The 20,550-nt window shown below is 37.0% G+C and overlaps 1 protein-coding gene across 1 annotated transcript in view; it reads left to right on the top strand.

The window, feature by feature from the left end:
• Positions 1–20,550, top strand: part of NHLRC2 (NHL repeat containing 2) — a gene marked incomplete at its 5' end in the record, with an annotated part of 56,589 nt that overhangs the window by 27,437 nt on the left and 8,602 nt on the right. The window contains 2 exons of the mRNA XM_079138088.1: positions 6,808–6,937; positions 19,439–19,538. Coding sequence (XP_078994214.1) covers positions 6,808–6,937; positions 19,439–19,538 — 230 coding nt within the window. The remainder of the gene's footprint in view (positions 1–6,807; positions 6,938–19,438; positions 19,539–20,550) is intronic.

The raw sequence follows: 20,550 nt of genomic DNA, 5'->3' as shown, positions 1-20,550 counted from the left end.
TGCTTTAGAATTTAGTGGGTTTTGGTGGATTGACCGTGGCACTACATTTCAAATGCTTATGCATTTAAGTAGCATAATCACAATAAAGTTAGGTTGTCTAAACTTTTTTCTATTATATGACTTTGTGTAGTTAGTGTCTGTAAAAATAGGAAGCAGAATTACTTCTTCCTTTCCTTTTTAGAATAATATTTACTGTATTTTTTTAAGACCTCATTTGCAGAAAATTGAGTTGATCATGGTCCTATTTTCACATGCATGAGCATCATTGTTCCAAGCAGAACCCTCTTGTCCAGAACAATATATTAATTTGAAAATTTCCTAGAACAATATATTAACTTGAACTTTTTCTGTGTTCCCTTCCCCGCTCCAACTGCCATTCCCTTACATGAACTAGCCTATAGGCAGCAGTTCTGATACATTTAGTCCATGCCTTTTGTACTTACATGTGACCTGGTAAAACAGTGTTTTTATGTACATAGTTATCTTAAATGACATTATTTTGGTATATATTATGTATCATGAAATTCACCCAGTTAAGCATATAATTCACTAATTTTTAGTAGATTTAACAGATTTTGCAGTCATAATTCATAAATTTTTAGGTCATCCCCCAAGTAAGAATTCTCTAACCAACTATAGATAATCTACATTCCAACCCCAGCCCCAGGCAAGCACTGATCTACTTTCTATCTCTAATAATTTGCCATTTCTGAACATTTCATACAAATAGAATCATATAGTTACATGGGTTCTCATGTTTGACTTTTTCCATTTTGCATGTTTTTGAGGTTCATCTGTCAAGTATTATGTTGCTAGAGAGCATTCCACTGTGTGGATTTACCACATTTCATCTGTCCCTTCACCAGTTGATGGACACTTAGGTGGTTTCCAACTTTTGGCTGTTAGAAGTAATACTGCTCTGAATATTCATATGCAAGTTTTACATAGAAATACATTTTCATTTCTTGAGTAGACAACTCATACTAGAATTACTGTCCTGTGTTTTGCATTTCATATTTTAAAAATCTACTAAAATATTTTCCATAGCACTTGCACCAATTTATACGCCCATCTGAAATATATGTGGACTCCAATTTTTCTGTATCTTCACTATCACTTGTTATTTTGTTTTTTTCTTTTTTAAGTCTAGCAATGGAACTGGATATGAAGGGGCAGCTCTCTCTGGTTTTTTTGTTTTGTTTTGTTTTGTCTTTGTGGTGCTGGGGATCGAACCCAGGGCCTTGTGCATGCAAGGCAAGCACTCTACCGACTGAGCTATCTCCCCAGCCCTCTCTCTGGTTTTGATATGCATTTCCTGATGATGGATGTCAAGTATCTTTTCCTGTGCTAATGGGCCATTCTTATCTCTTCCTTGAGAAGTGTTTATCAGATTCTTCACCAGTTTTTAATAGGGTTTATTTCCCCTTATTTTAATAATTGAGTTAAAAGAATTCTTTATAATATTCTAGATGCATGTTCTTTATCAGATGCAGATAACTTTTCATATTCTTTGAGTTGCCTTTTCACTTATTTAATCATATCCCTTGGTGCAAAAACATTTAAATTTTGATGATATTTATCTATTTTTCATTTTATAACTTATGCTTTTGCTGTCTTGAATCCATTAACAAATCCAAGGTTACAAAGATTTATTCCTGTTTTCTTCCAAAAGTTGTACGGTTATGCTTGTTATTTAAAATAATTGTTTCATCTATAAATAAGTCTTTCATTCATTTTGGGTTAAGTTTTGAATATGGCATGAGGTAGAAGTTCTCTCATTCTTTTTTGGGGATATAGTACTGGGAATCTAACCCAGGGCCTCACACATGCCAGGCAAATGCTCTACCCCTGATTTATGTTTCCAACCCCCACTTCATTGTTTTGTATATGGCTATCCAGTTACTTCAGAATCCTTTTTGGAAAGAATATTCTGCCTCCATTGATTGATCTTGGTAACCTTGTTGAAAATCAATTGATTATAGATGCCTGGGTTTATTTCTGAGCTTCCGCATCTATTCTGTTAACCTATGTGTCTGTCCTTTGGCCAGGACCACATCATTTTTATTGCTATAGCTTTAAGTATATTTTTATATCAGCAAATATGAGTCCTCCCACTTTCCTTTTCCAGGTTTGTTTTTGGCTGTCCTAGGTCATTTGCAGTTTCATATGAAGTCTTGGATCACCTTGTCCATTTGTGAAAAAAAAAAAATTATTTTTGGATATTTTGTATATAAATGTCTACATATAAACAAATTATTTCTGATTTTTAAACTTCCTCTTCCCTTTTATCGTATTGCTGGCTAGGACCTCCATTGTGTCTAATGATATTGGTATCCTGTCACGCTCATAATCTTAAAATGCATGTGTATTTTCTCCAAAAGTTTAATATTTGCAGTAACTTTAAAAATAAAATATCTATTAAGTTAGGAAATTTTCTGCTCCTAATTGCTGAGAATTGTTTTATTACTACATTTATTGAAGTAATTATATTATTTTTTTTGTCCATGGTCTGTAGATGTGATGAATTAGTAAATTCTTTTCATGTTGAGCCATCTTTTTATTCCTGGGATAAACCTTACTTAGTCATTATTTTTTTAGAAATCAAGTTAATTTTGATTATTCAAAATTATATGTAGTATTTTATAAAATTCATGTTCATAAAATAAATGTCTCCAAAACTTCATGTCCTCTGCTCATCTGGTTTTAGAACCAAGGTCACACTAATCTCATCAAATCAACTAGTTTCATTTCTTTTCTGTATTTTAGAACAACATAGGAATTACTGGTTTTTGAACATTTGTTAGGACTCTCTGTAACATTACCCAGGCCTGCTGTATTTTTATAAGATGAGTTATTTGACTTTCCTATCTATTTCTATGATATATTTCTTAAATCAAGATCTATATCAAGGACCCTTTCCAAACTACCTATTGCATTTTCACAGATCAGGTTCGGTAAAAATATAGGTAAGGTTAAATGGATGAATTTTCTATAATCTCAGGCCGCTATAGAGCAGACACTAGAGAAATAATGCAAAGAGATACTGCCAAAATACTGTAGTAACAGAAGAAAGGATAATGACCATAGTAGTGTTTCATTAGATTAAGAAAAAACATTTGAAACCATTTAATCTATATTCATGATGAAATTAACACACTGGAAATAAATAAATGCCTTTAATATGATAAAGGGCATCTACAAAAAGCCTCTAGCTTCACTTAATGCAAAATATTGAATGCTTAATGCAAAATATTGAATACTTTTCCCCCAGCATTGGGAACACACTTGTACTAGAAGGTCCAGCCATTGTAATAAGACAAAACAGAAATAAGAAGTATTAAAAGGTGAGGAATGATTGTCTTTATTTGCCAGTGATGTGTTGTATACATAGAAAATTCTAAGAGATGTTATGTAACTATTATAACTAAGATGTGAATTTAGCAAAGTTGCAGAATACAAAACCCATATAAAAAGAATCATCTCTCTCTCTCTCTCTCTCTCTCTCTCTCTCTCTCTCTCTCTCTTTTTAAACTGGGGGGATTGAACCCAGGGACACTTAACCACTGAACTACATCCCTAGCCTTTTTTTTGTATTTTATTTAGAGACAAGGTCTTGCTGAGTTACTTTGGGCCTCAGTAAATTGCTGTGGCTGACTTTGAACTCCTAATCCTCCTCCCTCAACCTCCTGAACTGCTGGAATTACAAGCATACACCACTGTGCCTGGCCTCTATTTTTATATACTAGTAACAATCAATTGGAAATTGGAATTTAAAAATCCTATCTACAGTAACAGCAAAAACATAAAATACTTAGAATAAATTTAACAAAATTTGTGCGAGATTTGTATATAGCCTGTCCTCTCTGTTCACAGGTTCTGCATCTGTGGTTTCTGCTAACCAGGGATTAAAAATACTCAGGAAGAAAAAAACGTCTTTACTGCATATGTACAACCTTTTTCCTTGTCATTCTCTAAACAATACTGTATAACTATTACATAGTATTTTTATTATGCTAGGTATTATAAATAATCTGGAGATGATTTAAAGTATATAGAAGAATATATGTAGGTTATATACAAATACTGTGTTATTTTATATAAGGAACTTGAGCATCCTGGCATTTTATTATACTGTGTGGGCCCTAGAAGCCATCCCCCATGGATACTGAGGTATTTCAAACTATAATACATTGCTGAGAAAAATTAATTCAATGTTAGATATTGGTATGAATGTATCTAATAGAATTAGTATTGAAGGCTCAATATTAGGATGTCCGTTCTCTCCAAATTGTTCTATGAATTCAGTACAATCTAAATCAGAACTCCATCAGGCTTTTTTTGTAGGGGTTGACAAGTTGATTCCAAAATTTACATGAAAACGCAGAAGAAAGGGTGTATAATGGTTAAACCAATCTTGAAAAAGAATAAAATTTAAAGACTTATGCTACTTGGATTTGAAGACTCCCTGTATTGCTGCATTCATCAGAAAAGGCAGGTACTTTCATGAGGGTAGACATAGATCAAGAAAAAAGAAGGAAGAGCCTCAAGTAGCCCCATATGTATACAGTTATTTCATTTTCTTTTTTTTTTTTTTTTTTTTTTCCCTGCCCCTGAGATTGAACCCAGGGGCACTTAACTACTGAGCTACATCTCCAGCCCTTTTTATTTTGAGATAAGGTCTCGCTAAGTTGCTGAGGACCTTGCTTAGTTACTGAGACTGACTTTGAACTTATGATCCTCCTGCATTAGCCTCCCAAGTTGCTGGGATTATAGGCATGCACCAATGTGCCTGGCCAGTTATTTGATTTTCAGAAAACATCAAAGTGCTCAAACACAGAAAGAAAGAAAGATTTTTCCAGCAAATGATACTAGAACAACTAGATAACCATATGGAATTTTAAAACAAAATATACTTATCTAAGACACCATAGACAAACATCGATTCAAGATGCCTCACAGACCTAAGTGCAAAAATAAAAACCATAGTTTTTTTTCTTCTTCTTTTTCTTTTTGTGATATTGAGAATAGGACCCAGGGGTGCTCCACCACTAAGCTACATCCCCAGCCCATTTTTACATTTTATTTTGAGACAGGGTCTCTCTTAGTTGCCCAGGCTGGCCTTAAACTTGTGATCCTCCTGCTTCATCTTCCCAAATTCCTGGGATTATGGGCATGTGCTACTGTGTCTGACACAAAATAAAATTTTTCAAAAACACTTCTCAAATGCTCCATAAACATCAGAAAAGATACTTGTCATCCTTAGTGAGCAAGAAATTGCATATCAAATTTGCAGTGTTTTGGAAGCCTGAAGCAGGAGGATCACCAGCCTCGTAAGAAGATGTGGCTCAGTGGTTAAGCACACCTGGTTCAATCCCAGTACCAAAAACAAACGAACAAACAAAACCCACAGTGAGAAACCACTTAATACTCCTTTGAGATTGTTGAGAATATCTTTGTGATTTACAGGAAGCCAAAGGTTTCTTAGGACAGGACACAGAAACAATGAGCATAAAAAATGATGTTAGGCTTTTTCAAAATTTAAAATCCTGCTCATTAAAATTTACCATTAAAAAATTAGAACAGTTTTGAAAATATTAACAAAAATGCACAAAACCTCTATCAAGGGCCTAGTATCCATGATAGAGGTTCCTACAACTGAAATATGAGAAGACAGCTCAATAAAAAATGGGCCAAAGATTTGAACAGAATCTAAGAAGATAAAGGAATGACCACAGGCACGCAAAAAAAGTATTCAACATTGTGAGTTTAGAAGGAAAAGTAAGTTTGGTCAGCCAGGCACAGTGGTACTTGACTATACTAGGAGGGCTGAGGCAGGAGGAGCACTTGAACCCAGGAGTTCCAGACCAGCCCCTATCTCAGAAAAAGAAAAACAGAAGTACATGGAGTGCTGGCCTTTTAGTAAGGACAGTATGCTGATGTTTGCAGTTGACTTTGAAATGCATCAAACAGTAGAAATGGATTGATGACTGGATAAAATATATGATAAAGCAAATAAGTGGAGTGTTGATACTAGAATCTAATTAAGTGGTGGGCAAATGGATGTTTGCTGAAAAATTCAGTTTTTATATGTGTTTGAAAATATTCATGGTAAAATGTTGGGAGAAGGTATCAGGAGTTGAAAGCAGGGATCTGTATCAGTGGAGTACATTCATTTTGGGGTGGAGTGTAGCTCAGTGGTAGAATGCTTGCCTCACACACAAGGCCCTGGGTTCAATCCCCAGTGCCTAATACTTTTGTTTTTGTTTCTACTTTGGTTTAGGAAGTAGAGTCATTGACTGCCTAGGTTCACATCCCAGATCTTTAACTTACTAGTTGTGAGATCTTAGAAAAGTTACTTAACATCTGTTTTCCAGTTTCCACTAAAATAATCTAAGTCACAGCCCCTTGGGTTTTTATGAAGGTGGCTGATTGACTGGCGCATTCTTGGATCAGTGCTGAACATGTATTGTGTTAATTACTAGCTGAGATTAATTGAAATGTGGACGTTTAATTTTAAGAAACATGCATTTTGCTAGGTTGTGTTTTAAAATTTCACTTTCTTTTAAAATATTTTAGAGGTAAGATGAAGTCAACACGCATTCTGTGGAGGCATGATGGGAATGGGAAGAAGAGGAAAGTGGGGGAATTGAAAGGGACCGATTATACTAAATAGCAAGTTCCTCATTATAAATTAGCCTTTTTAAAAACACTGTGTTGCAAATACTCTGAGTGTTCTGTTGGAAATCTTTACATAGCAGAAGAAAAAAGTAGCATGTAATGCATAACATACCCATTAAATATTTACAGATTGACCTAGAGGCTGAGCAGGTGAGCACCGTGGCTGGCGTTGGAATTCAGGGAACAGATAGAGAAGGAGGAGCAGCAGGGGAGCAGCAACCCATTAGCTCCCCATGGGATGTTGTTTTGGGAACATCAGGTATGTGTAGTTTCACTATTCAATGTGAGTAAACTTTGCTTAATATAAGTTAAGGTTTAAATATTCTTGAAATACTCATTTGAATTAATAGTATTGCTAGTTCTTTTATACTTTTATACTTATGACTTGAAGTTAATTGTATACAACAAAGGCAGCAGTAATATATACAGGTTAGCATATATGTTACATATGACAATTACATTTTATATAGAAGGGTATATATTCCTCTAATTTAAAGTTTAAAAATTTTATCTTAGTATTTTCCAGTTAACATGATTCTGAGTCTTCTTATACTGAATACTCAGAAAATTAAAAGGATTATAGTTTCAGAATTTTGAGACTATTTATGAACTACATACTGTCCTTATTTACTCCAGTTTAAAAAAGAAGTAAGAAAACAAAGAGGGAGTTATTTTTTCTTTATATTTTAAGGGTTGTACAGTATTGAAATGTGATAACTTCTTTTGAGCAATTAAAAGCATTTATCATACTGATTATGCAAATATTGATAATGAATGAGACTTAAACATTATTAATGTGATCTTTTCTACCTATATTCACTAAAAAAAATCCTGGAGTCCTCCTATTAAAAGTTATTTTTCATTGGCCCTCAGCAGTGTTGAGATGGTTATTTACATGTCTAAAATCAGATAAATGAATAAAGAAGTTAGCAGAATACATTAAAAATGGAATTTGAGAGACTAAATTGTTCATGTGATCTCTATGTATTTAAAGAGTCAATACATGCTAGCTTTGCTGAATTGCTTTACCTTTGAGATAATTTTCTATTATGTTGCCAATTTAGTTGTAGTTCAAAGGCCTTTTCCCATTGTGATTAGCTTTTTAAAGCTTTTAATATTAAATAAATGGATTTCTGGTACCACTTACATGTAATATATTTAACTTAGTGTGATACGTAAGATATTTTGAGGATTCTCATTCTAAACAGTAACGAGTTGTTTCATCGTCCTCCAAAGGAGACAGAGTAGTGGGAGCATCCTAGACCTGGGCCACAGGGGACATGTCATGTGTAAAGAATTTAAAATTATTATAATAAACTAATTAAAACTCAGGCTCCATTTTATTACAATGCATTCGTAATTCTAAATAATTTCATAGTTAAATCTTTGCCAGGATTTATCACGCCTGCCTCCTTGCCTTTGGTACAACACTGAGCATAAATCTTACAGATGGCAAAACAGAACATAAATCTTATAGATGGAAAAACAGTCTGAAATTGTAACTGTCAGTAACAAAGTGAATGAGGATTCCTGCTTTGGCACATAATGACCATCTCTCAGGGAGAAAAAAGTTCAGCACTTAATATATAACAACCCCCCACACCAGTGCTTTGCAGCCAGGAGTCCATATAGCAATTTAGCTACTGATGTTTGCATTTCACCGCTTTGTATCATCTGTATATTAGTAATTGCCACAATAATGCCACCCAAGAAATCATCAGGAGACTCATACAAACCAAAACAACCAACCTTCTTCCTTTCCTGTGTGCAGTGTTAGAAATTGAGCCCAAGGCCTCTCTTGTGCTAGGCAAGTGCTCTACCACTGAGTAACATCCCCAGCCCTTTTTATTTTATTTTGAGATAGGTTCTAACCCAGGCTGGCTACAAACTTGGGTGGGGGTTCTCCTGCCTCAGCCTCCCAAGTTGCTAAGATTGCAGGCATGTGCCACCACACCCAGCTTTAAACCTTTATTTCTTTCCCACATATGGGGGTGAGGTTCCACTGATCATCATGCTTGGGTACAAATCTGGTCCCTGTGGTACTTACCTTCCACGGACCGGTAGTTGTCTGAGGTATATTCTTCTATTAACAAAAGCAGAAGTGCAGTTATGCCCATTATGTACATATTGAGCCTCTGTTCATGTCACACCTACTTACCTACTACAGCAGCCTACTGTTGTTAAAACAAGTCACATAACCAAGTTCAAAGTCAGAGAACAAGAATATATACTTTGCTTATGAGTCCCATGGCAAGTGAAGCATTGAGAACTGTAATTCAGCTATCACTGCCTGTCATGTATTTTACATTGTTTAAAAACAGAAGGTGTTTTACTGCATGCTTTACTAAGTTGGATTTATTTAATAGCCAGAGTACTTAAAATCTTCTCTAGGCCAAAATTTTTCCAATCATACTTTATGGCATATGATTTCTGGTTGTCAGTCTCTATAGTGAGAAAACACCCAAATTGCTCTCCAAGGAAATGCCGACTCCACTGTAAAGTACTCCATCAGGTTCCACCTGTTTGAAACTTACACCTTTGTTTAGCTCAGTTTTCAAGAAAGGAGATCAGTTCCACCTTAGCTGGAAAACAGCATGGCTCTGTGTTTAACTTAGAGCTAGACATCTTCACTCAGGCACTTGGCAGGAGAAGCAGAACATAGGTGAGGTGAATGTGCTAAGCTCAACACCTTTCAGAATGCTGGCTCGGAGGCATCCGCTTCAAGCTCTGTGTGCCACCGCAATGACTCTGGTCCAAGAGACTGTAGTCTTGGGCTCTATACCAAGACATTGGTGGGTAGCCTTTATAAGATATTTGCACATTGCCTTGTATTCCCAGAAATTCTATTTAAGATTTGGAAGAATTGTTTAGATTCTCATCACATTTTTTGAAGTGGTACATCACTTAATACATTTTAAGAACCATGCTTTAAATTACCCTTAATTTAATTGTATTTAATTTAATCTAGTTCTGGATTAATATATATTGTTGGAATATGGAAAATTGGATTACAGGATATTTGCTGTACTTATTTTTACTTAATTGCATTTTACATGATGCCTTTATTTAAAAATATATCAACTCAAACATAATATTATGTTTTTATTTTATATGTTTATGTTCATAAATTTATAATGTGTATATATTTCATAGTATTTTTTTCACCCAGACACAGCCCTGTAGGACTGTACTGTTTCTACTATAAATATTTGCTGACATTTTGAGTTTTTGCCTTATAAATGACCTTTGTCTAGTGGAGAAAATTTTTCTGGTCTTTGTATTATGAATAACTATACTTCTTTTTCCTGAGTATCAGGTTGTTTATTTTTTCTCAGGTTTGTTTTTATGTTAAATCATAACTGTTTGCATTGTTATATTGATTGCTAGGAAGCTTAGAGACAAATTTATCCTCAGTAAAGTCTGATGAATAACATGGCATTTTTTAATATTAACGTGTCTGCGTGTTTCTTTTGTACTCCTATTCACCTTTGCTTCAAATTTTTTATTTTAAATTTTATTAATCTCATTAGAGTTTCTGTGTAAGCTACCAATGCTTTGTGAAATTAAATTAGAAGTACATAAATACGGTAGATGTGATTCAGTACGACAATTGGCCCATATAGGAAAAAAACTTAGGAATCATAAAAAAAAGTTTAAATACTATATTTTAAGACATAAATTTACATTATTAGTCATTATTTTGATGTAAGAGTAAAGTCTTTAAGCAGCACTTGACAGTCTTTCTTTTACTACCCAAAATGTATTGTTTTGATGTCCTTAAATTGTGATGAGAATTTAAAAACACATGCAGAGATCTGAGAGCTGAAATCTCAGTTTTCACGGAAAAAAACTTTAACTTATTCTTTCCAGGTTTTTTAGATACCTCATTCAAGAGTTTGACTTAACTACTGACTTTTATTGAATCTTTTTAAAGTATTCTACTTCTATTCAAAGTAGAAACAGTTTTTTGCATTCATATTGCAATGGTTCATATATATTTAAATTATATATTTTTACATCTAGATTAAACAGATGTAAGAACTAAACAACTTAAGGGACAGTACTGAGCAAAAGTGTTATTTTAAATGACACTTAGATTTTTTTAATATTTAAAATATTTTTATAGGATATTTGTTAAATTATACCATGGTTTTGTATGTGAGAAGGGACAGAATTGTTAGGAGGAAAACATGAAAAATAGCTTAGATTTTGTGATATCTTTATATATAATGGTCCACTCTCTAGTGCAAATAAACAGAACATAGCTGCACCTAGCATCAAGGACAAATATCAGAAGGAATTTCAGAGTTAAAAAAGCAAGTTACAAAGGAAACCTACAATATGATTTCTTTTAGAGAAGGTACAGTAGTAACTAAAAAAATAAATAAACGTTTAGAGATCCACCCAGGCATGGTAACATTGAATAGTGAAAGAAGAGAATTAAAAACACAAAGTTTGAGAGTAGTTCCTTTTGGAAAGAGGAGAAAGGCATATGACCACAGGGGAATGCATGAGGTTTTCAAATAACGTTCTTTCCTGAACTTAAACAGAGATGTGCACCTAGGTCTTTAGTTATTTAAATCTCATATATAATACGTATTCCTTTTTTCCTTTATTTTTTTCTTTGTGTGTGTAAGGAGGGCATTAGGGATTGAAACCTAGAAGGCACACCCTGCCACTGAGCCACATCCCCAGACTTTTTTGTTCATTTGTTTTTGAGATATAGTCTTGCTAAATTGCCAAAGCTAGCATCAAAGTTGTGATACTCCTGCCTCGGCCTCTGAGTTGGTGGGATTATAGGCGTGCCATCACTCAGCCTGGTTTATAACATGTATTTCTGTCTTTGCATGTTTAGTTAAAAAGTAAACAGTAGCCAGATGCAGTGCATCCACCTGTAATCCCAGGAGGCTTAGGCAGGAGTATCTGGAATTATAACTTAGCAGGGGACCCCTAGCAAGACCCTGTCTCAAAATTTCTTAAAAAAGAGGAAGGAGCTAGAGATGTAGCTTAGAGGTAGTGTATGCCTGGGTTCAATCTTCAGTGCTACAAATAAACAGTAAAAGAAAGAATAGATTAGGTAAAGAGAATGAAAAATAACAAGGACAAATCCACAGTTCAACATATGTACTCAACCAAGGGTCCCAGCTTAATAAACAATGTACTTCAAGGTGAGAATAGAGAAATGAACTTGAAATACTTCTGAGTATTTAAAATATATATGTAAGTTGTGAGAGTATGGGTGTATCTATTTTGCATAGTGCCTGCATATTTAACCTTATTATGTCGTCACTGTGATAAAAAATAAAAATGATTAACATAAAGTGATTTTTACAAAAGTGAGTTTCATCTTTTTTCTTTATTTGATTGTCACTCTAAATATGGCCATAACTATCATGCACTAAAAATTAGTACTGGCTACAATAAATGCATTTTTTAGTATCCAGATACTTTGCCCTATTTCTAAAATGTGATCAGGTCTGCGTTGACTCCACTGACGCCAGACAATAACCCAAAAAATGTTTTATCACCAAGGTGGGAACCCCTGCCAATCTCTAAGCACTTTAGAGTTTACCTGATTTAGAATCATTTATGAAAGTATAATGTGCCTGAATCCCATTGACCTTCCTTGGCCCTATAATCGGCATTTTCTCTTGATAGAAATTTTGCTTTTTTTATACAACCTTTAAATGATTGAAATCTATTTAGTATGCTGGTCTGATTATCTGTAGTGTTGGTACTTAGTGCTTAGATAATGTTTCTGTGACTTCCATGAATATTCTACAAAATACCATAAAACTGTTTTTGTTTTGTAAATAATCAAGTGATCAGAAATTTTCGCAGAATTGTTTTATGCAGGGTGACCAGTGAATTTTTATTTTGAAAAACAGTTGTTTTATCTTTATACCTTGTCACATTGACTTGCTGTTGGTAAGATTTTTTTCTTAGGTTAGCAAAGGTATAATTTGCATAAAGAAAATTTGCTAGGTATATAGTTCTATGAATTTTGGCAAAATGTGTACAGTGTTGTTAACCACAGTCAAGATAGAGTTGCCTCCATCACCACACAAAGTCCTCTCTTGCCCCTTCGCTCAGTCTCTCCACCATCACCAAGCCCCTCCCGCCACTGGCAGCCGCCATCTCTTTGCTGTTGCTCAGCAGTCTCTTCTGTCTGGTTTTTTCCATTTAGCTTAATGCTGTCAAGGTACCTCCGTTGTTTCCTGTATCAGAAGTTTGTCCTTTCTTTTTTTTTTTTTTTTTTTTTGCTTGCGGTGCTGGGGACAACTGTTCTTTACTGTTGAGGATAATACATTGCCTGGCTGTACCACAGTTCACTTGTTCATCAACTGATAGACATTTGCGATTCAGCAAAGCCTCCAGAAACATCTGTGTACAGGATTTTTTGTGGTAATACATATTTATTTCTCTTGGGCAAATGTGTAGGAATTAAATTGCCAAATGTCTTTCCAAAGTGACTGTTTTCTTTGAAGTCCAAGTGTCTGTCATCATTGCTTCTACCTGAAGAACTGCCTCTAAAATTGCCTCTCATCCCAGTCTGCTAACATGATTTCTTTTGCCTTTTGTCTGGCCTGAAAAAGTAGTTAGCCTGTATTTGTAGGTATTTTTATTCTATATAAAAATCTGGATTGACTTTTTTTTTCTTTTGCTATACGTTTAGGGTGTCCCTCCTTGGTCTTCTGGCTGGCATGGTCTAGAGGTCTACTCCAGTTATTCCTCTTGTTCCTTTACATGTAAAGTGTATTTTTTCTCTGATTCCTTCAGGCTTTTACCTTTGGTTCTCAGAGGTTTGATGTCTAGGAGCTGTCCCACCTGGAGTTCTTGGGTCTGTGGTTTGATATTCTTTATTTTAAACCAATTCTCTTGGGGCTGGGGTTGTGGCTCAGCGGTAATATGCTCACCTAGCATGTGTGAGGCACTGGGTTCAGTCCTCAGCACCACATAAAAAAATAAATAAATGAAATAAAGGCATTGTGTCCATCTACAACTAAAAAATATTATTTTAAAAAATATAGCAATTTTCAACCATTATTACCTCTTCAAATTTTTTTTTCTTCCTCCATCTCTCTCTTCTTTCTGGGACTAAGTTATTCTTATGTCAGACTCTTCAATATTGTTTCCAATAACTCTTGTGCATTGCGTTCTCTTTCTTTCACTCTTTTTTCATCTTGTGCACCTTTGGCAGTTCCTATTGATTTGTCTTCAGATTCACTAACTCTTTTCTCAGCTGTATCAAGTCAACTGATAAACTTGTTGGAGTAATTCTTTGTCTCCAATATTATTACTTCTTTTAAAAACAACTTACCCATTCTATTCTTTCTTAGAGATTCCATCTTTCTGATGAAGTTCCCAACTGTTTGGGTACCTTGACTACCTTTTTCTCTAAAATCTTTAACTCACTCAGTAAGCATTGTTATTTTTAAATCTGGGTCCCATAGTTCCAAATTTCACATACATTCTGAGTCTGTTCTGTTGGTTTCTTTATCACTCCAAAATGTGTCATTTTTTCTTACTTTCACGAGTGTCACCTTATTGTTTCTTATATGCTGGCCATCTTGTGTGCAACTGTACATTTATGTTGTATTACAGGAGGATGTCATTTTAGGGCAGCGGGCCTGGGTTTTATTGTTGCTATGGTTACCATCGATGCACCGTAGCTTTCTGTTTTCTGCTGCTGGGCAGCTGCTGCCTTGTGTGGCCCCAGCACAGGGAAGTGGGGTGCACATGCTGGAGGGTTTCTTAGTGGCCACACCCCACCCTCAGCTTCCAGCCTCCCAGCACAGCAAAGCCACGGGGTACTTCTGTCTGCACAGCTCCCCCAGAGACAGACTGCTGCTCTCCGTCACTGCACCAGGCTTGTGCTGGGGATGGAGTGCCCTCTGTTGTGCTGGTCCAGCCTCATTCATAGGAAGTTCCTGAGCTCCTGGACACTGTCCCTCCTCTTTAACAGCCAATTCTGTCTTGTGTCTGTGACTGGTCTCGGTGTCTGGCTTCTCTCCAGCACGAGACCTCCACCTGTGTGTGTAGGGGTCTTTGGCTGAAGACCAGATGCCTCTGGGGTGTGGCTTTCTCCTCTGCCCTCCTGTGGCTGTCAAGGGTCTCCTGTACTCCTGCTGCTTTTCCCTCAGGGCTCAAGGGAGTGCTTCACAGGAGCTGCACATAGTCTGTCTACACCAAGGAGGATTTCAGAGGCTACCAACAGGGTGCTAGTCGTAGTAGCTTGAAATAGCTGAATTTATAAACACTGAATTTCAGATAATTTTCACATTTGTTGGTTTCATTCCTGTGTTCTGAAACTATTTCTCTAATATTTATTTATGGTTATAAAAGGTTTCCAGTTTTTGGCATCATCTCTATTTTTACTTTTATACTTTTCATCATGGTTCCTTGAAAGTAAATATTACCAAGTGCACTCAATTTAAAATTGAAAGGTTCATGTTTACTGTGTTCTTAGAAGGAACAGAAGTAATACCCATACCTAGTGATGCAGCCATTTGTTTTAGATTCTAAACTAGAGGGAGAACCATCACTAACATGACGCTTACTACTTGGATAGTCATCAAGGGTGACATAGGCCACCTTTCTCTTCATTTTTTAAATGCAAGGCCAGGAGGATGGTCAGAATCAATGCATATTAGTCTACATGTGTTTGTGTTTGTGGTTGTCATTGTTTGCTACAAGAGTCTTTATTATAAATGTGAGAAAGAGATGCTGATACTACAAACCATACCAAAAGTGGGAAGGCAGGGAACTGGAAAAGGTGCCGTTAGGATATTATCCAACCATACGCCAGTTGTGGGGGCCACAGAGAGAGGGGCAGACGGGGTCAACCTAGCTGCGCTTCCTGCCATAGGAAACTGTGGTACATTTGATTATATCTGTCTGATCACACATGAAAACAGACATGGGTACCTTGTCCAGAGCCATCTGTGGGTCAGAGCAGAAGGGAGGGAGGAGGAAAGGGCCAAGCACAGAACTGAGCAGAAGAGTGCAAGGGCACCCTGTACTTCTCTTGTTCTTATCACAACACCGATAGTTCCATCAAACTCACTGATGAACTCATAGACCAGATTTAGTTATGTGAGTTTTAGCAACTTATTTAACCTCATTAAGTGTCAGTTTTTATAAAATGAAGATAAAGATAAGACTTTTCAAGGTTGTAAAATTGAAGTAAGTAAACCCTGTACAGCCCTTAGTGCTGCACATCACCCTCCTCCTCCTCACCAGTGTATAGAACTCTGAAGACCTGACAGCCCCACAGCCTTGCACTGCTACGTTTCTCATTGCTCTGCTCCTACAGGACCAAGGTTAAACAAGTGCCCACATTTCATTACTGCAGAGCTCTTGCTTGGTGTGTGAATAAGCTCAGCGGAGCCAGACTGACCTGCGTAGCGAGTAGATGAGGGAGCCCGGGCTTGGTCTCCCAGGTGTGCACCAGCGTCGTCCTTCTTTACCAAGATGGGGGCTCTGAAAACCTCTCAGGCTGAGAACCAGCTCTGCCTAACTCACCCTGCCCCTGTTTTCCTAGGGGAGGACATTCATGTGGGGACAAGGGGACAGAGCAGCTGAGAAGGACTCCTTGCAATACTCCCTAATGGTGGCTTAGAGCAGGTGGGAGCTGGTAAGGGGTGGTCAGATTCTGGATATATCTTACTGAGGAACCAACAGGGTTCGACGATGGATCCTGTGTGCCCTGTGAGAGAAAGGAGTACGGGTGACTCCAGGCTTTGACCTGAGAAGCTGCCAGGATAGAGTATCAGCAGCTTTGCCACCATGTTAGTGATTCTCGAGGAGGACATGCACATCCTTCATTAGATTTGCTCATAAGCGTTTGGTGTTTTCTGGTATCATTATAAAATTGTTTTATTTCTTTGATGGTATACAAATAGAATTTATTTTTATTTAGACTTTATATCTAATACCCTGATTAAATTCATTCATGGCTTCTAATGGTTCCTCTGTAAAATTTTAAAGGGTGATGGTCACCTATAATCCCAGAGGCTCAGGAGGCTGAGGCAGGAGGATGGCAAGTTTGAAACCAGCCATAGCAATTTAGCAAGGTCCTCAATGACTTAGTGAGACCCTGTCTCAAAGTAAAAAATGAAAAGGACTGGGGATGTGACTCAGTGGTAAAGTGCCCCAGGTTCAATCCCCAATGCCAAAATAAATATGTCCTCATTTGACAGATGAGGAAATTGAGGCACACAGGCTAGACAAATGATACAGCTGGAATTCAAAGTCAGAGCCACCTGGTTCCACAGGAAAGGAACTGGAGGAAGGGAGCTTCCAGGAACCCTCTTCTTTTAGTGGCCCATCACTCTGCAGAGTAATTTAGTACTATTCAGAAAAACGAGAGGACACAATCATTTATGATTCTTCACATAGTATTCTAAAAATGTTACTGAATAAATATGGGCTTTGGAAAATTAGGATTGGAAAACATTCCACATTAAGTTAAAATTCATAAGAATTGCTCATTTTGTGGACTTTGTGTGCCTTTTGTTTATGCCACTTAAACAAGTTTTTGTTTGTTTTAGCCATTTCCTTAGTTCATAGCACTGTCTTCTAAGCAGGAGCATAAACTCATTTTCATTGTTTAATGCTGAGAAGTTTCTAATCTTGGGTTCATGGTAGATCGAACACAAATAAGCAGTTGTAAGCTGAGTGCTTTGTGAGGTATCATGGTTGAGACACGTTTGTTAATGCTCACTGTAAAATTAACAAAGGCTCGTCCTGTCCTGCTTTTTACCCTCGATGCCGCCTTCTCAAGGGCTGGTCAGTCAGTAAACGCCTTCATACTCCCTGATACGAGGTGCTGTAAAATTGAGGTCAGATTCATAAAATAACGACCGACTGCGGCTGACGTTCCAGTGCCACTGCCTCTCAGTACTGTCCTAGTGCTCCCCATGCCTTGGACCTTTTATTTGAATGTCACTATAACTAAGGTAATGGAGTGTTTTATTAGCTAGGTGTCCCAGTCCCTCCAGCAGCCCCCGAGGGTAGCTCGAGAACACCTGAGGGAGCAATGTGGTATGTTAAAAATTAATTGTGGGAAGCTTTCCATCTAGTTTTAAGGTAGTAGAGGCTTGGTCTCCAGAATACATGGATACCAGTGTCAATTTTACTGTTACTTATGGGGACAGACATATTTGAGTATGAAAAAGTAAATTTAAATGAATTGCTTTTCTTTAGATGTTATTGGATAGCAATTAAGAGCACAGAGAAAGAAGCAGTGTGTGAAATGGTTAAGGGCATAGATGTCTCTCTGTGAGGCTGACGGGTCACCTAACCTCCCGAACCTGTTCACCCAGCTGTAATCAGCCCTCCTCACAGTAACTCTCTTGCGGGGCTTTGAGGAACTGTAATGAAGCTCTGGAAAGTGCTCAGCACATAGCAGCCCCAGTTATTGGAGGACAATCCTCAGCATTTTGTTTTTTGTTAAACTGGAAGAGATACTGGGCTGGGGCTGGGGCTCAGTGGTAGAGCGCTTGCCTAGCACGTGTGAGGCCCTGGGCTCGGTCCTCAGCACCATGTAAAAATACATAAATAAAATAAAGGTATTGTGTACCGCTAAAAAATATTTTTTAAAAAAGAAAGAGATACCGGTTAATGAAGAAAAATTTCTCCTGGATACAAACTACATAAAATTAAAGGAAATACAAATAACATAACCTTACTAAGACATTTCTTTTAGTATTAGATAATGTCTGAGCAAATTATTTCAGTTACAGTGCCTCAATTACTTTAGAATACATTTTAGATTAAAATAGTGAAGTATCTTAACGATAGAATTAATTTGAGAAGTAGACCTTTGTCCCATTGTAATAAGTTATGGTATCATTCACTTTCTAAAAAAGAAAATTAAGTTCAGTAAAAAGATATGTTGTCATATATTATAGTCTTCATCTTATTTTTTATTTTTTTGTATGTCAACTCTAAATTTTTTAAACGTTATAACCAATAGCCATGGATTTTTTAAGTAGCTATTTTGATTTATTTCTGAGTCACAGATCTAATATGGCGATGGAAATACACATTTCTTGAACTCTTAAAAGTTCTGTTTTCATGGAAATTGTTCAGAGAAGCTGTTATTAATGCATGTAACCTAGGGGGTTCCTTCTAGGTATTTGAAGATTTCTTTGATGATTTATCAGCCCATTTCTTCTGTCACATATGATAAGAAATCATGATGGTTAAAAACATTGTGCCAGAGGTGCAGAGAAGCATAAGGCTATTAAGAATACTTTAATTACCCTAATTTAATCATTACACATTGTATACATGTGTTGAATAATGACAGTGTACCCTGTTTTATTTTTTAAAGAACACTTTGGATTCTCATGAAACCTTAAAATTTCAGATAAAATTATAAGTCTGAGCTGGGTGTAATAGCGTATTCTTGTGATCCCAGCCACCCAGGAGGCTGGCGTGGGAGAATCATAGTGAAACTTAGTGAGACCCTGTCTCAAAATTAAAGTGGGAAACAGCGGGCAGGAATTAGCTTGGTGGTAGGATACCCCTGGATTCAATCCCAGTACTGAAATAAAAAGAAGAAAAAGAATTTATAAGTGAAGAAGTAAACCTCTCACAAAACAATTTCAAAACAACTTAAACACATTGCACATATTTTTTCTTTCATGATTTATAAACAATATTGTTATTGTCTGTGAATTTAAATTTATGAAACAATTGGAGTGTTCATATTAAACAGATGTGAATGTAGTAATCATTATTTTTTATAAAGGTTCAGAGGTCCAGAGAGATGACATCCTGTGGATAGCCATGGCAGGGACCCATCAGATATGGGCACTCCTTCTGGACTCTGGCAAACTGCCCAAGAAAAAGTAAGTGTCTGAGCCTTTCTTTGAGTGGACTGCACTCTTGGAGTTCAGAGTTTCCTGTCCCAGGGTCACCATGCTCACCAGGCCCTCTGGACTAGGCAGGACACGCTGGGTTATGCTACCAGAGCAAATCACCCAGTTCTTGCTGGCTCAGAGCACGGCTCTTTCCTTGCTACTTTTGTAGATTCTCTGGGGAGTACTGCTCTGCCACCCCGGCTGATGAAGCTGCTGCCTTTTGGAGTTTTGCCCATCATTATGGCAGATCAGAAAGTGGGGAGGTGGAGAGTCACTCAGTGGCTCCTAAACTTCTCCTACAAAGTGACTGACACACATCGCCTCTACTCATATTTTGCCTGCCAAGTAAATCTATGGCCACATCTAACTTCTAGGAGCCCAAGAAGAGCTGTCCTCCTGAGCATCCAGAAAAAAAACTAGAAATGTTTGGTGAGCCCTTTACTATTGACACATAGTTGGAGTAGCTGCTGTCAGTTCCTTCAGATGAAGGAGCATCGCATGGCAGAGTGGTCACCAAGCCCAGGTTTTGTAGTCAGTCATGAGTTGAACCCCCACTTTGCCATTGATTCTCTCTGAGCTTAGGAGAGCCTGTTTGTTTGACTTTCTAAGCCTCCGTTTCCTTACTCATTAATCTCATGCTTTCTCTGATAATTACTAATCTGTGTGAAGAGCTCAGTGTAATGCCTGGTGCGTGCCACAAATAGGTCAGTTTACTGCCACTGTTGGGCATATGAGAATGGAAAGGTAGTGTCCTCTGAGGTGTCTCCTGCCTTTTCCATAGAGCCTTTCTGCCTCTGCCTGACATTCCAGGTAGAGATGGCCACACCCTTCTCTGTGGCCTCACTATAATCCACGTACAGTCACATCTCTGTGCTGGTAAGTTTGCCCAGCCTTTCCCCTTCTTCCTCTCTCTCCCTTCTTTAACTGTGTCCTCATACTAGACCATCTCTAAAAGAAAGAAGCTCTGTCCCATTCCTTTTTGTGTTCCCTGTGCCTAATA

Source organism: Sciurus vulgaris, assembly GCF_902686455.1.
Source record: "Sciurus vulgaris genome assembly, chromosome: 4".
NCBI classification, from domain to species: Eukaryota; Metazoa; Chordata; class Mammalia; order Rodentia; family Sciuridae; genus Sciurus; species Sciurus vulgaris.
This window is presented reverse-complemented; position numbering and strand designations above follow the sequence as displayed.